At 34.9% G+C, this 17330-nt stretch overlaps 1 protein-coding gene across 6 annotated transcripts in view; it reads right to left on the minus strand.

The window, feature by feature from the left end:
- The window catches only part of CEP120 (centrosomal protein 120), a 76458-nt gene that overhangs the window by 11450 nt on the left and 47678 nt on the right, over positions 1 to 17330 (minus strand). For 5 of the 6 annotated variants that reach the window (XM_058539417.1, XM_058539398.1, XM_058539388.1 and 2 more), the window contains one exon: positions 10343 to 10441. The exons of the other annotated variant lie outside the window; for it this stretch is intronic. In XM_058539417.1, coding sequence (XP_058395400.1) covers positions 10343 to 10441 — 99 coding nt within the window. The remainder of the gene's footprint in view (positions 1 to 10342; positions 10442 to 17330) is intronic. 6 annotated transcript variants of the gene reach the window in all.

The following is a 17330-nucleotide window of genomic DNA, read 5'->3' on the forward strand; positions in this document are numbered from 1 at the left end:
TTTGTTGTAAATTTTCCTGGTTTCATTAATTTTTACTTATCTTGATTATTTCCTTCCTTCTAACTTCCTTAACTTCTTGTTCTTTTACTGACTGGTCAGAAGGGATATGTAGAGAACAGATTTTATGCTTATCTTATTTTTAAGTGCACTTGAGGTTATAAATTTCCCCGTAAGCACAGCTTTCATTAAATCTCATGTCTTAATATGCTGTATTTTCATTATTTTTCAGTTCAAAATATTTTCTAATTTCACTTATGGTCTCTAGTTTAGCCATGGGTCATTAGATGTGTACTACTTAATTTTCAATCACTTGGGGATATTTATTATCTTTTTATTAATTTCTAGCTTAATCTGTCATCAGAGAACATATTGTTTGTGTGTGTGTGTGTGTGTGTGAGAAGATCAACCCTGAGCTAACATCCATGCTAATCCTCCTCTTTTTGCTGAGGAAGACTGGCTCTGAGCTAACATCTATTGCCAATTCTCTTCCTTTTTTTCCCCAAAGCCCCAGTAGATAGTTGTATGTCATAGTTGCACATCCTTCTAGTTGCTGTATGTGGCACGCGGCCTCAGTGTGGCTGGAGAAGCGGTGCGTTGGTGCGCACCCGGGATCTGAACCTGGGCCACCAGTAGCGGAGCACGCTCACTTAACCACTAAGCCATGGGGCTGGCCCAGAGAACATATTCTGAATTACAATCTTCTGAAATTTATTGAGAATTGTATGATCCAACACATGAGCAATTTGGCTAAATGTTCCACGTGCATTAGAAAATAATGTGTACCCTGGACTTTTTTTTTGAAGAAGTGTTCTATATATACGAATGGTTGTGTTGTTTAAATCTTCTAAATCTTTACTGATTTTCTGTTTACTCTATCACTTCCCAGGAATTATGGTAAAATCTACTATTATTATCATTTTGTTTCTCCTTTCAGTTCTATTGATTTTTTGTTTTAAATAAATTTGTGGCTGTTATTAGGTGCATACAAATTTAAAATTATCATCTTCCAGGTGAACTGATCCTTTTATGATTATGAAAACTCTGTTTATCTAAAGTAATTCCTCTTCCCCTAAAGTCTACTTTGCCTGATATAAAGTATTGCTAGATCAGCTTTCTTTTGGTTAGAATTAATGCAGTATATGTTTTTTTCTGTTTTTAAATTCAACCATTCTGTATCATTATATTGAAGGTGTGTCCCTTATAAGTAGCATACTGTTGGTTTTTTTTAATTCAGTTTTTAATTTAATATTTGTCTTTAATGGAAGTATTTAGCTCATTTATATTTAAAGCAATTGGTGATATACATGGGTTTAAATCTTTACATATTACTATTTTCTACTTGTTCCATCTATTTTACGTTCCTTCTTCTCTCTGCTTGTCTTTTTTTAGATCTAATATTTTATGTCATTCAATTTTTCCCCCTATTAGCTTGTTACTCATTTTTACTTTCCTTTTAGAAATAATGTAAATTACAATTCCACCGATAATGCAACTACTTTAAACTTTTAACTCTATTTATCCCTTTATATCTTTTATACTATTTTTGTCATGAATTTTAATTCTCTATATTTTTAACCCAACAGATATTGTGATTGTTGTTTTTCTACAATCAACATCCATTTATATTTTAGTCAGATATTTATTTCCACTGCTCTTTATTCTCGTGCTTTCATTTGGGAAGAACACCTTTTAGTATTTCTTTTACTTTAGGCTTGCCATGACAAATTCTTCCAATTTTTGTTAGTCTGAGAAGTCTGAAGTTGTTTTCATTTATGAAGGACATTTTCACTGAGTACAGAATTTTAAGTTTGCAGTTATTTTCTTTCAGTACTTTAAGGATGTTATTCCACTATCCTATGAATTCCTTCTCTTTTGTTGAAAAGTCATCTGTCAGTCTTATTGTTGCTCCTATGAAGGCAATGTCTCCCTCTGCCCCTCCATAGCTTTTAACATTTTCTTTGCTTTTTGGCAATTTTACTATGATGCAGCTAGGCTATGTTCTTCGTGTCTCCTCAAAATTCATATGTTGAAGTCTAATCCCCAATGTGATGGTGCCAGGGAATGGGGCCTTTGGGAGGTGATTAGGTCACACCAACATGAGGGTGGAGCCTTCATGAATGAGATTAGTGCCCTTATAAAAGATGCCTGACAGAGCTCCCTAACCCCTTCTGTCATGTGAAGACTGCCATGTGAAGAGATGGCGATTTATGAACTAGGAAGCAGGCTTTCAACAGACATAGAACCTGACTATGCATGCACCCTGATCTTGGACTTTTAGCCTCCAGAACTGTGAGAAACAAATTTGTTGTTTATAAGCCACTGAGTCTGTGGTATCTTGTTATAGCAGCCCAAACAGACTAAGACAGCAGTCTGTGGTTACACAAATGGTAGTCTGTCTCATATACTTTACCCCATATGTTGCTTATGTTCTTTGCTGTGTTTTCCATCTTTTTTCCTCTCTGTTTCAGTTTGGATACTTTTTATTGACTTACCTTTAGTTCACACATCCTTGCTTCTGCTATGTCTAATCTGCTATTAACTCATCTATTGAATTCTTACATCTTACTTGCAATACTTTTCAGTTCCAGAATTTCTTTCTGATTTAAAAGATTCTACTTCTCTAATACGTTTCTCTGTCACATCACCTACTTTCTAGAATAGAGTGATAGTAGTTATTTCAAACTTTGTGTCTAGTGACTCCAAAATCTGGACTACCCGTTGATTTTCTTCTGTTGAGCAAAAGACATAAAAAGACATTCCACAGTGAAGATGTGCAAGTGGCCAATAAACATATGAAAAGATGCTTAAAGTCAGCAATCAGGGAAATGAAAATTTAAGCCACAAAGCGACACTATTTCAGACCCACCAAATTGGAAAAAATTAATACATCTGATAACAGCCAAGTGTTGGACATGGTGTAAAGAGTAACAACTATACAGCTCTCTTGGGAACTGCAGATTTGTACAACCACTTTGCAAAGTAATTTGGCAATATTTAGTGAAGCATAAGAAATGTGCAAACGCTATTACTAAAAATTCCACTTTTAGATATAAACACTAGAGAAACTCTTACATGTACAAAAATTTTCAGTGTTGTCCTACAGTAAGAAAACTTGGAAAAAATATGTCCACTGAAAGAAGCCTGGTTAAATAAATTGTGGTATATTCATATGTTTAAGTTTTATAAAGCAATAAAAATGAACTATAGCTACTTGCAAAATAGCTAAATCTCAATTTTTAATCACATAAGGTAGTCACAGAAGAATAATTCAAAAAGAATGATTCCATGTATATAAAGTTTAAAAGCATACAAAAGTGAGCAGTGTTATTTACCAATATTTTAAATATAATAAAATCATAAAGAAAAGCAAAGGAATAATAAGTATCAAATTCAGGACAGTAGTTACCTCTGGAGAGGATGCAGTTAAGAAAAGGCACAGAAGCCTTCCAAAGCATTGATAATGCTCTGTTTCTTAAATTAGAAGGCAGGGGTTGGGGTATATAAAAATCTTTTTTTTCTCTCTTTGGAATGTATGATATATTACATTTAAAAAGTAATTATTGTGGCCGGCACGATGGTGTAGTGGTTAAGTTCACGCACTCCACTTCAGCGGCCCAGGGTTTGCTGGTTCCAATCCTGGGAGCGGACTGACGCACCACTTATCAAGCCATGCTGTGGCGGGCGTCGCACATATAAAGTAGAGGAAGACAGGCATGGATGTTAGCCCAGGGCCAGTCTTCCTCAGCAAAAAGAGGAGGATTGGCAATGGCTGTTAGCTCAGGACTAATTTTCCTCACAAAAAAAAAAAAAAAAAGAAAGAAAGGAAAAGAAATTTGGACAAAAATACACCAAACTGTCATCTCTGGTGGTGGAGGGGATAAGGTTACTGATGACTGCTATGTTATATGGTGCTGCAAAAGTTACAATTTTTACACTGAGCAAGTTTAATTGCAGGCAGAAAAAATAAAAAGTTGATTATTTAATTTTAGGTTACTTTGCCACATTGTAACTTTATAAAACTTGAAACATTTTAATTCTAAAACATAAGAAAAGCCTGTAAATGCCTTAAATTTTTAATCGAGTATACAGCATTAATAATAATCACACATACACACACAAAAATTAGAGGTTAGTGAAAGAAATCCTCTCTGCTGCCAGGTGCTCTAGGTTAAAGCCTCTTCAATCAAGTGAGTATAATCTTTATTTTGCCTTGGCTGCCTATAAATCCAGAGAGGAGATGTAAACATACATACACTAGACTAAACAGCGGCTAAAAAGTGGCCACTACTTACTCTCCCACTCACACATACCATGTAAGTCTGTGGGAAAAACTTACAACTAAACTAAGGAACTCAAGTAAAGTTTTCTGAAAATAACCCAGAGCTGACAAGTCAGTAGGAGGGCCTGGATGGTTTCAAGACACAGTTTTTAACCAAGACTTGGACCTCCAACTGTTTTCTTAAACAAAGATTTACATCCCATCCTTGGCTAAATTACTTATAAATTAATCAAATTAATTACTCTGAGTGGATAAGCAGGAGGCTGGACAAGATAGTACTGATGTCAGCCAATGAAGTCTGTGTTGTTTTAACTAAATATATCAGCTTAGTTTTAAACAGATCTACTGTGCACAAATATGGTAAGGGACCCACATCCTACCCAAAATCTTAGTTCTGTTTCCTGTCCTGGGAGCAAACATACCTAGTTTTAATATATCTGACATAATAAAAATGTTAAATTTTCTACAATAATAAATTCATATCTCTTAATAATGACTCATTTATTTTTAGAAAGTAGTGGCTTTTATTCTTCCTACATAACTATATTCTACAGTGTCAATAAATGTTTTTAGTAATTATGTTACTTAGAACACAAAGAGTAAAGTGACAATCTTGACTCAGGTATTTGTAGAACAATTTGATTCAAGTATTTGTTATGGTTTAAAAATACTTCTATACTGTATCTTCATGGAGATGGAAAAAAAGGAAACTAAATTACCCCTTAAATGTCTCAGAACTAGAACTTTTTAAAGTCAGTGTTACACACTGCACCAAAGATAGCAAATTCAGAAGTATGGGTATCATTTCCTTGTTTTCTAACTTAGGACTTATTTTATGTTATAATTTATAATTTACAGCTGTTGCCTACCCAGTTAACAAAGAACAAAAAAGTGTACAACTTGGAAACACAGACTTCTATGGTTGTGAATCAGAAGAAAAGATTTTTTCTAAATAATTAGAAGATTATGATTTTTTAATTCACAAATTGACTATACTAGGTCACCTTTGAGTAATGGAAATCTCTGTTTAAACATTCTTTTGGCAATAGGCACCAAGCATTAGATCTTATTTCCAAACTTTACCAGCTGGGTTTTGTCATTAACATTTATTAACAATCTAAGATACGGCTTTCGACGTCTAATCCGTACTACACAAATGTTTTGTATGGCCCTCCAGAGGATTTTGCTGTGACAAATTACTGGCAGAGATTATAGCCCCGTGGCTATTCACCAGAGGCAATGTAAAATTAACATGGTACTAATCCAATTTAAACAAAAAGTTGTACAAACAATCCTCTGAACAAAAGCAGATAGAGGATTCCAATTTTACATTCAAACACAATAAACGTGTTTTTAATAAAGAGTTTTAGAAAAAAATGGAAGTAACTTTCACACATATGAATTGTGCCTATTTAATGAAGTTATTAATTTTAATCTTCCAAAAACAGTTAGTGGCAGAGCACAATTCACTATGGTAATCTCAAGGTCTATTACATTTCTCCTTAAAGCATTGAATCTCAAATGTGGTCTGTAGAACATCATTGATTCCTAGTGACCTTGAAATCTATTTACAGTGTCGTTTCTAAAGCAGAAAGTTTGTGGGATAAGGAATAGAATTGCTCTGCAATGAAGATCACTGCACTCAAAGAACGAGACTATTTTCTTTCAAGAAGTAGAAGTTTAGAGTTGAGCCAGTAATTTAATACCATGTTTTCTTTTCTTCTTAATACACTTATACACTCAAGAGAAAGGAGGCATCTGAACGTTTGTGATATCCTCTCTGTTATTAGGAATAGCTAAAATTACTTTGCCAATGGTTTTTGGGCAAGAGGGTAGAAAATATACAGGAAGAAAGAGTAAACAGAAAATAATGGATTAAATGGAAAGATCCAGAAGATAGCAAAAGTGTATGAGGATGCATGTATTAGGAAGGAGGGGTACTTGGGTGGGAGCCTTTTACACTGAATCTCCCCTTAAAGGAGTCTACCTGAATATCTCAGTGTAACCCTAACAGAGCCATGAACTTAGAGGATTCTCTTCAGAACATCATTTATTTACTTGCTTATATTTTACAAACCACCTCGGTGAAAACAATGTCATCTGTCAATATACACATATGAACATAATCAATTTCCCCAAGTAAAAAGTTCTTGCAGGGATATTTCTTAATAAGAAACACAATTATAATTAAATTATATTTTAATAATTAATAATTACTGGGGGCCAGCCCCGTGGCTTAGCGGTTAAGTGCGCGCGCTCCCCTACTGGCGGCCCAGGTTCAGATCCCAGGCGCGCACCGATGCACGTGCTTCTCCGGCCATGCTGAGGCCATGTCCCACATACAGCAACTAGAAGGATGTGCAACTATGACATACAACTACCTACTGGGGCTTTGGGGAGAAAAAGGAGGAGGACTGGCATGGATGTTAGCACAGGGCTGATCTTCCAAAAAAAAAAAAATAATAATAATAATTACTTATTTCTCCAAAGGAAATACCCTAGTCAACAGCTAACGCTTTTCCATCTTTTCATTGCTGATTTTGGTAATGCCTTATAATGAATTACCATTGCACTAGTCTCTTATCCTTCACTCTGCAACTTCTTCAATGGCAGGCACCATCTTCCACTTCTCCATTTACTCTCTATTTTAAAACGTGAAATGATTTCAAATATAAAAGTGATATTTGAAACACTGTCTTTGAAATGTTTCTCCCTTAGCTTTGAGTGAGAAAATACAGTGATAACTCCCTTGTCCTCGTTTTTCTAATACTTATTTTCTATTATTTTTGATAACTTCATTTGCATTTCTCATCACCCTGCTCTATTCCTGTTAAACATCAGTCCTGCCAGCTGAACTTTAAGTTCCTTGGGAGAGCACTGCTGTATCTAGAGCATCCAACACTGTGCAAGGTACACAGTAGGCTCTCAGTAAGTACTTGCTGAATGAATGAAAGAATGAACAAACGAAATAACTACAGATGTTTCTTCAGACTCGTGCACTTCATCTCTTTATATTCAAACTTTAGGAAGCTCACCTGCTGAAACTCTTGCATATCTGCACATTTAGCCTTTACATATGTTTTTTTTCCCCCTTCCACACAGTTTTCTACGGAACATCTATTTAAACTACCATCCAAAATACTATTACTCAAACTATATCCTACCCCACTTCTCTATTGCTGTTACCATCTAACAACATCCTCCTGTTCTCTAGACTTAAAAATTTTAAATTATTGTTGAGGCCTATCAGTTTTTTGAACAGCTAGTCAGTCACAAACCCCTCCAATATTTGTTCTGTTCATCAATATCCAAAGCTACTGTCTAATTAGGTCCCTATCAACTGAAACCAAGAACACTATACAATAGCTTTATGGCTCATCTCCTTTTAACAAGTTACCATTTATTGAGCACATATGATGTACCAAACACTGTACACCAAATGCTTTACAGACCACTCATTTATTTCTCAGGACAACTGTGAGGAAAAATTTCACTATACAAATGAGGAGACTAATCAGAGAGATTAAATTACCCGAGTCGCAGAGGTAGTTAAGAGGTAGAGCCAGGATACAACCCAGCTCTTTTGACTCCAGGGCCACGTTCTAAATTACTACATATGCTGCCTCTGATAGAATTTGTATCCTGTAATTTTTAGCAGCTACTTTTATCACAATATTTCCTTGCTCCTAACTACACAGGGACTGTTCCCTATTGTATTGTATGTAACCTAAGTATCTTGGCATCATGACTTTATATCAGCTTCTTCTCTATCAAAGTCACTTTAATTCTTATTATCAGAGCTAGTCTATCTAACAGTCAATGATGCTATTTTCCTTGCTAGGATATGCCAAATCATGATTTCTGCCTCAAAACTGTCAGAAATCCCTAAAGCCTTCTATGGCTCACGTTCTTCTCCTTGAAATTCTTTCATTATTTGGCTTCTATGGAACGAAACTATTAAGGAGAAAGAGCCTGAGCCTGGACTCTGGTCAAATGGTTTCAGTCTTAATTCTATCAATTAATACCTGTGTGATCCTGTGCAACTTACTTAACTTCTCTCAGTTTCTTTCATCTATAAAATGGGAATGATATTACCTGCTATATAGGGATACTGGTTAGGACTAAATGAAAAGATATGAAATATCTTAATCTTAAATGAAAAAATATGAAGCACAACACCTGGCATATAGTAAGCCTTTGATTCATGCTAACTTCTCTATCAGTATCATTATAATTATCCTCCTCTTTCTTTCTAGCTGCTATTTCCATTATCAGCTTTCCTTCTTCCTTCTTAAACAAAAGAATTCTAAGTTCTGTCACAGCTTCAATTATCACCTCTGCAAAGGATTCTTTCATCTGTTTTTAAGCCCATTCTCCCAACATCAGATCCATATTTCTAACTGCTTGCTGAATTTCTTTCTGTAAAAATTAAAATGTCCAAATATGTAAGTCCTATCCCTTTCTCCTGCCCCAATTAGCTTCTTGTCTTAATAACCATATTTCTGATACTGGAAAACTCTCTTTCCAGACACTAAGGCTTGAGCTCTTGGCATCATCTTTGACTTTCTACTCTGCATTCCCATCAGGTATATTGTGGTAGAATCTATCAAATACAGAATCTACCAAAACCATGTCTTTTAAAAGAATCTCTGTGTCATGTGTCCACTGCTACCACTTAAGTTCCAGTCTTTATCACCTGAAATGACCTCTAAAATGGGCTCTCCATTGTTCTCCAAGTAGAGTCAATGCTTTTTGTGTCTTTCCTATAATCATTCTATTCGTTATATTCACAACATCCTCCCCCTACCCCCACTTTCCTAAATCACAATCAATTCCTCAGAGGTCCATCTCAAATACCTCCTCTTCTCTGATACCTTTCCTAAGTCTTATTAAATAAATGTCCTTTCCCCTCCTGAGTACTCTGTATGGTTCTTTTCAGGGCTCTTAATATTAGAAAGTAAATGTTATGTTTATAGTTCTTCTTCCCTATTACTAAACTGTAAGCTTTCTGCGAGAAAGACCTGTTTTACTTATATCTATAAATTTCTCGAATACAGGAGGCCCCCAGTACTATATATGTTATTCACTCATCCCTTAGTCCTGTGAGCATATATAGAATATTTACTTTCTGTAATATTATTTTATACTTATGTTTACAATCTCAACCCATCCACAAGCTATATTAACACAGTTTGCCTTATTTATTCTTATGCAGTCTAGTACCAACTCTCTACGAAGGTGGTAAGCATTTAGTACAATACCACAAAGATGTTTAATGCATTTGATGGTTATAGAGACACATTAAGAAAAATACAAATCTGAAAGACTCTATCTATAAAATTTCATTCAGAATAAAACTGATGCATTAAAGAAAAGCAAAACTTAGAACAAAGGAACCATTACTTTAAATCGTTAAAAGTTTTAGGTCAAGTAGATTAGATTCAAAATAAAAATCCTGCTCATATTTTATTTGATCTTAAGATATATTTCTCATGAAGCTAACAGCATTTGTTATCTAGTAGCACGAAGGAAAAAAAATGTAACATAAGAAGACGTTGGGAAACTACTATCACTTTTAAACGCTTGTAAAATTATGCAAAACTCCCTGTGACTCCTGTTCTTAATTGAATACATTACTGTCTTCCTAGGAATAACATTTAAAATATGTTCTTAAATTTGAGGACATGTTAAATTTTTTAAGTTATCTTTAAATTTCTCCCCCAAAAGGCACTCTCAATGGAAAGAAATTAATACTAAAAGGAGGAAAAGAATGGTAGTTTTGTAAGTGCAAGTAAAAGAAAGTATTCCCAATTTCTTCTGAGGAAGAGAACAGTTGGCAATTAAAAACAAAAGGACCTAAAAGTTTCAGTTTTTAATTAAGAAAAAGAAAGATCTTATATATAACATATTTTTTAAAAAAAAGGCCATAATCTCAAAAATTGCACTGGAGATTGAAATGCAGACATCTCAACATACCAGATATTGCCAAATATGCAAACTTGTAAAAAATCAAGGGAAAAAGACATAAAAAGAATAATCCATCATCAGCTATAAACTACATACCTGTTTAAGTCTGGCAAGTTCTTTCAAAGCTCGTCCCCATTGCTGCTTGTAATGCAGTTTAGACTTAGTTGCGGATTCCAACTTTCTTTCAAGTTCAACCTAACAGTGATTAAAATCATATCAAGTGAAACACTATACCACTGTGTACAATCACTGAAAGATAATATATACAAAGAGTCTGGCTTAAGAAAAGAGTTTATATAGTGTAACATACGACATCATTTAAAACTGTTATATAATTTACTATAAATATTATGGCACATGAACATTTTCTTGTTTAAAATATAGTCGTATTTTTACTGCCTAACAGCCTCCACTAAAAGAAACTGAATTAGTCTTCACCTCCAGACAGTTACTATAAATGTATTTAAAACATGTATATTACATAAAGATCATGGAGTAAAAAATACATTCATTTTTTACAAAAAGCAGTTCTAACTGTTAGCATTCCAATTTAGCTGGCACTCTAAATCTCAGAAACCAAATTATTCCTTTTGGAGGTCTACCATTATGTGGAATTTTGTTTTAAAATGAAGAGAGGTAGTACAGATACTTTCAAAACTACATTTTGGCAAAATCACAGAATGCTGAGAACAGTGAAATGTTTTATCAGAAAGCAGTTTACTAGGAAAGATTACAAAGTAAAAAATATTTTAAGAATGTTAAAATAAACCCAAGAGTAAGAAAAATAATGCTCCTAATAACACTCATCTAACTTTTATTTTCTATTTTTCCTCAAATATATAAAGAAAAACATGAAAGTGATTCAATTAAAAAAATATGGTTATTTATACTTGCAGCAGGCAATCTGTTTGCATGAACTGAAGCCAACTTGGCTATATTTTGGAATGTACTCTCTCAATGTTTCAAACTAAGTACCAAACAAATTCATGTAGCCAACAGCAAGTTTGACTATTTAAGTGATAATGTAATAATGGGCCTGAATTATAGCAAAATACTGTTATTATAAACTGGTCTAATTTTTTTATATCAAATCTACTTTTTCCCATACACACAACTCCTAATGTTTTGCAGGAAAATAAAACCAAAGACATTATCCAAAAATTCAAACTTCAGAAAACTCAAATGAAAATAAAATGAAAGGAAAAGCAGATTGCCAAATTCCCTTCACAGAAGACCAGAACATTCTTTGCAGTAATATATGACTTCATGAAGTCACGGTCTTTTCTGCTTTACAAATCCCTAGTGCTTGGATTTAAATGTGTTGACATTTCACGACTAGACTCATACGTCTTAAATTGAATAATACTCTGAGATTATCAAAGATGATCTCTTCTGCTTACACCCCAAGGATTTATAAGTATTACTTGGTAATTTAACAATAGGACATATGTTAGAGGAATAGGAAAATTTTTTTTATAGCTATGAGGTAAAAGAATAATATTCAATTATAAAAGTGATCATGTTCATGGGTCTTGAAGAAAGTCTAGTATCCTGGAAGAGCCCAAGGATGAGGATTAGGACAGGGATGAACCTAGAGGGGCTGCTTATACCCATGAGCTGACCGCACCAGAAAAAGCTGTCTGGGCAGTTATATCAGTTTTGCTATGATTATCAAAATAATTCACATTTGCATAGTTATTCACACTAATTTAAAACACATGTATAGTCAATACATATCATTTCTTTATAGTTAACAAATAAAAAAACTGTAGCTAGCAAATCTGAGACACAAACCTCGTTTTTCTGATTTCTATTACCAAATCAACAATTCCTAACTTTTATTATTATTATTATTTTAAGGATATAGCTGCTTCTGTGATTCTAAAGAAATACATGGACTCAATTCCCAGAAAAATGCACACAACCAAAGTTTTCATGTAACTGCAAGGCATTCAAAGACCTTGAGTTAAGAGCCCTTGTCGTGAACAGATCTGAGACTTGGGGAAGCCTTTGCACTTATATCATAAGCCAAGTTATAGATCCTGAAACAAAAACTCAGCTCAGGATCTAGAGTCAATTCAGAGGCTAGTGAAGACTGAAAGCACAGACTAATGTTTACTGGTTCTCAATTTCCCCTGTGTCTACCCGTGATACACCCACAACTCTAATTCTCTCCTGGAGGTATGGCATTGTCTTCGTCTCTAATCCCCTACTCCCCAGTTCTAATCTGTCACAAGAGACAACAGATTTCTCCCTTGAAATATTTTCTACGTTTATTCCTTTATATTCCTACTACCATTTCCTTAGCTCAGGCTCTTCTCCACTCTTGCCACCTGGGCCTCAGATCTATTCGATCTATAAATCCTACAAACCACTATTAGATCAATTCCTTCTCTACTAAAAAATATACACTAGCTACTTCTTGCCTACAGTACTGAGCCTAAACTCCTCTGCCTAGGTTTCAAGGCACTCCAAAATATAATTTCTATCTGACTTGCTCAATCTACTTTCTTGGTATTCCTCACCAGGAAACCCTCTACTCCAACCACTAGGATGGTGTCCCCTATACCCGCCTCATTGCCCAAATTACTTCCTAAGCCTGTCAATTCTTTCTTTTTTCCTCTCTGCTTACTTAAAACTTCAGGCTCAGCTCAAATTCTACCTCTATATGGAGTTGTCTTAAAAATACTATATTCTGAACAATGATTTCTCTTTCTGAATTACAGAGTTTCTATCACATTCCCTGGTATTTGATTATGGTCATTTAAGGCTCTCTGAGTCATCTCCCCAATTATATTACAAACTCTTTAAAAGTGAGGTCCCAAAAGGATAATGTACTTTTTCTCTTGCTCTCTCTTTTCTTTCTTCTCATTTTTCCCTTTGCCCTACAACAGGAGTGGGCACACAGTACATACTCACTAAATATTCTTAAATATATAAATTTCAGCTTCTGTTTTTTTTTTTTTTTTTTTTTGTGAGGAAGATCAGCCCTGAGCTAACATTCATGCTAATCCTGCTCTTTTTGCTGAGGAAGACCGGCTCTGAGCTAACATCTATTGCCAATCCTCCTCCGTTTTTTCCCCCAAAAGCCCCAGTAGATAGTTGTATGTCATAGCTGCACATCCTTCTAGTTGCTGTATGTGGGACGCGGCCTCAGCATGGCCGGAGAAGCTGTGAGTCAGTGCGCGCCCGGGATCTGAACCCAGGCTGCCAGTAGTGGAGCGCGAGCACTTAACCACTAAGCCATGGGGCCGGCCCTAAATTTCAGCTTCTGTTTTCAACCTCTGTATGCCCTACTAAATTATAATGCTTTCAATATTTTATTTTTTTTTTCTATTTTTTTTTTAATTGATGTTTTAATGGTTTCTAACATTGTGAAATTTTGGGTTGTACATTTTTGTTTGTCCATCACCATATATATGACTCCCTTCACCCCTTGTGCCCACCCCCCACCCCCACTCCCACTGCCCCTGGTAACCACAGTCCAGTTTTCTCTGTCCATGTGTTGGTTTATATTCCACATATGAGTGAGATCATACAGTGTTTGTCTTTCTCTTTCTGGCTTATTTCACTTAACATAATACGCTCCAGGCCCATCCATGTTGTTGCAAATGGGACGATTTTGTCTTTTTTTATGGCTGAGTAGTATTCCATTGTATATATATACCACATTTTCTTAATCCAATCGTCAGTCGAGGGACACTTAGGTTGCTTCCACTTCTTGGCTATGGTGAATAATGCTGCAATGAACATAGGGGTGCATAAGCCTCTTTGGATTGTTGATTTCAGGTGCGTTGGATAGATTCCCAGTAGTGGGATGGCTGGATCATAGGGCATCTCTATTTTTAATTCTTTGAGGAATCTCCATACCGTTTTCCATAGAGGCTGCACCAATTTGCATTCCCACCAGCTGTGTACGAGGGTTCCTGTTTCTCCACATCCTCTCCAACATTTGTTGTTTTTTGTCTTGGTGATTATAGCCATTCTAACAGGCGTGAGGTGGTATCTTAGTGTTGTTTTGATTTGCATTTCCCTGATGATTAGTGATGTTGAGCATCTTTTCATGTGCCTATTGGCCATCTGTATATCTTCCTTGGAGAAGTGTCTGTTCATTTCCTCTGCCCATTTTTTGATCGGGTTGTTTTTTTGTTGTTCAATTGTGTGAGTTCTTTATATACTATGGAGATCAACCCCTTGTCAGATGTATGTTTTGCAAATATTCTCTCCCAGCTGGTTGGTTGTCTGTTCATCTTGATTCTGGTTTCATTTGTCTTATAAAAGCTCTTTAATCTGATAAAGTCCCACTTGTTTATTTTTTCTTTAGTTTCCCTAGTCTGGGTAGGCATGTCATCCGAAAAGATTCCTTTAAAACCAATGTCAAATAGTGTGTTGCCTATATTTTCTTCTATGAGTTTTATAATTTCAGGTCTCAACTTCAGGTCTTTGATCCATTTTGAGTTAATTTTTGTGAATGGTGATAGCAGGTGGTCCACTTTCATTCTTTTGCATGTGGCTGTCCAGTTTTCCCAACACCATTTATTGAAGAGACTTTCCTTTCTCCATTGCATGTTCTTAGCACCTTTGTCGAAAATTAGCTGTCCGTATATGTGTTTTATTTCTGGGCTTTCAATTCTGTTCCGTTGATCTGTGTGTCTGTTTTTGTACCAGTACCATGCTGTTTTGATTACTATTGCTTTGTAGTATGTTTTGAAGTCAGGGATTGTGATGCCTCCTGCTTTGTTCTTTTTCTTTAGGATTTCTTTAGCTATTTGGGGTCTTTTGTTGCCCCATATAAATTTTAGTATTTTTTTTCTATTTCTGTGAAGAATGTCATTGGGATTCTGATTGGGATTGCATTGAATCTGTAGATTGCTTTAGGTAACATAGACATTTTAACTATGTTTATTCTTCCAATCCACGTGCATGGGATATCTTTCCATTTCTTTATGTCATCATGGATTTCTTTCAATAATGTCTTGTAGTTCTCATTGTATAGGTCCTTCACCTCCTTGGTAAGATTTATTCCTAGGTATTTTATTCTTTTTGATGCAATTGTAAATGGTATTATCTTTTTGAGCTCTCTTTCTGTTAGTTCATTATTAGCGTATAGAAATGCAACTGATTTTTGTAGATTGATTTTGTACCCTGCAACTTTGCTGTAGTTGTTGATTGTTTCTAATAGTTTTCCAACAGATTCTTTAGGGTTTTCTATATATACAATCATGTCATCTGCAAACAGTGAGAGTTTCACTTCTTCTCAATTATTTTTAAGCCATCTAAAAGACATTTTCTAGCTAAAAGCAAATCATAAACTATTATTCACTTATATAATAAAGAGAATCAAGAATTACATTTGGTAAAACTGTATCTTAATGTTAACTTACTTTTGGACCATTTCAGTAAAAATGGGAATATCTGTGTTATACTGAAGAGAATGGTAATCAGGAAAGAAAAAAAAGCTCTCCATCAGACATCACCAGAAATTATAGACTAAATCAGATACTTTTTTCACTTATATCTTCCTTTTTATGTCTTTGTTATTACTTAAGAAATAAGATTCTGCCCTCTTCTGGCTCCAAAAAAATTTACAAAGAATTTTCAGAAGAGCTGAGAAGCCTTGTTTTCTAGGCATTTAAACTTGCGGAATGAATTCAGTAGGTCTGACACAGAGGCAGTTCAGTTATGCACTTTTTTTCCTCTCTCTCAACAAGTTCATGGTACTGTTCACACTTTTTAAATATGTTTAGTGATTTTTATCCTTTGGTAGAAGTGTAGTTAAAAGAAGTCATTTTAAAAGTCACAATTTATTTCTGTGGTGGATATTATCTAGTCTATATTCAGAAAAGATGAATAAGATAATACTTCTGTTCCACTTTTGAGATATTTGGTCTCTGAATTTCTCCAAGGTAAAACAGAAATACTCTTTGACACCTACTTAAGGGAGCTTGTGAGAATCGACGAGATACTATCTGAGTGCTTCAAATATCTCATAGGTACCAACAGAATTCATACTTATAAACACAGAAATACTTTAATACTTGGTCATATCAAAAAAAGGGGTGGGAAATGTTCAGCTGGATTCAAGTTCACTGGTAGAGAAATGAGAAGGCCAAAAAAGGAGACATAAAGAGATTGTCCAGATATGTAAGAAGCAGAATCAACAAGATTTTCCAAGTAAATAGACATGGGGGTAAGAAGAGGAACCAAAGATAGCATGGCAATTCATAGGCTACAGAAACATTTTATGAATTCAGAAACACTAGAAACTGGTTAATTAATATCCTCCTCAACTCAAAAGATTTTTTTTTAACCATACTCTTATTCTTGCCTCCAAATTTTTTATATATTCACCCTTTTTGCCTCTTAAACAGTGTTTCTTCTTTCAAAGGCTAACTCTTCTTTCTCTCCTCTTAAAGCTCTAGTTTCTCCTTGCTATTAACTTCTTATCATCAATCTAAAAATATTCTCAGATTTTCCTACCTCTAAAAAAGCTTTTCTCAACAGTGTTAGGCCCTTGGGCTACATTTTTTCTTATTTTCTTTTCAATGCCAAACTTTCTATAACCCTCTGCAATTTGGCTTCTTAAAAGTCAGTGACTTCGTAACTGCCAAACACATGGCCTTTCCTCAGCCATTCTTGGCTTTCCCTTCATGAGAGATTACTTTTACTTTCTCATTCTTGAAACTCCTCCTTTTCTTTTGGGCACCACACTAGATTGTTTTTATTACTTCTTTAAAAATTTTTAGCCTCCTTCCTTGACTCTTGCTTTTTGTCCATGAAGCTGAACTTTCCCACTGAGTTGTATTTTCAGTTGTCCTTCCTAAACACTCCTTAAGCAATTTCATCTACTTCAAAGACTGTTACTTTATTCAAATGACTCCTACATCTGTATGTCTAGCCCTTTTCTCTCTTCCTACTACATTTTCTCATTTTTCACCACTTAGTGAACTTCTCCACTTTGATTATTCTGCTAGCATCTCAAATGTAATAGGTCTAAAACCAGAATTCTCTACAAATTCCACCTCCTCAAAAAGTTCTTCATCAAAAATTCTTCATTTCTATTAATATTAACATCCATTAAGCC

The sequence above is a fragment of the Diceros bicornis genome, chromosome 1 (genome assembly GCF_020826845.1).
Source record: "Diceros bicornis minor isolate mBicDic1 chromosome 1, mDicBic1.mat.cur, whole genome shotgun sequence".
Taxonomy (NCBI): Eukaryota; Metazoa; Chordata; class Mammalia; order Perissodactyla; family Rhinocerotidae; genus Diceros; species Diceros bicornis.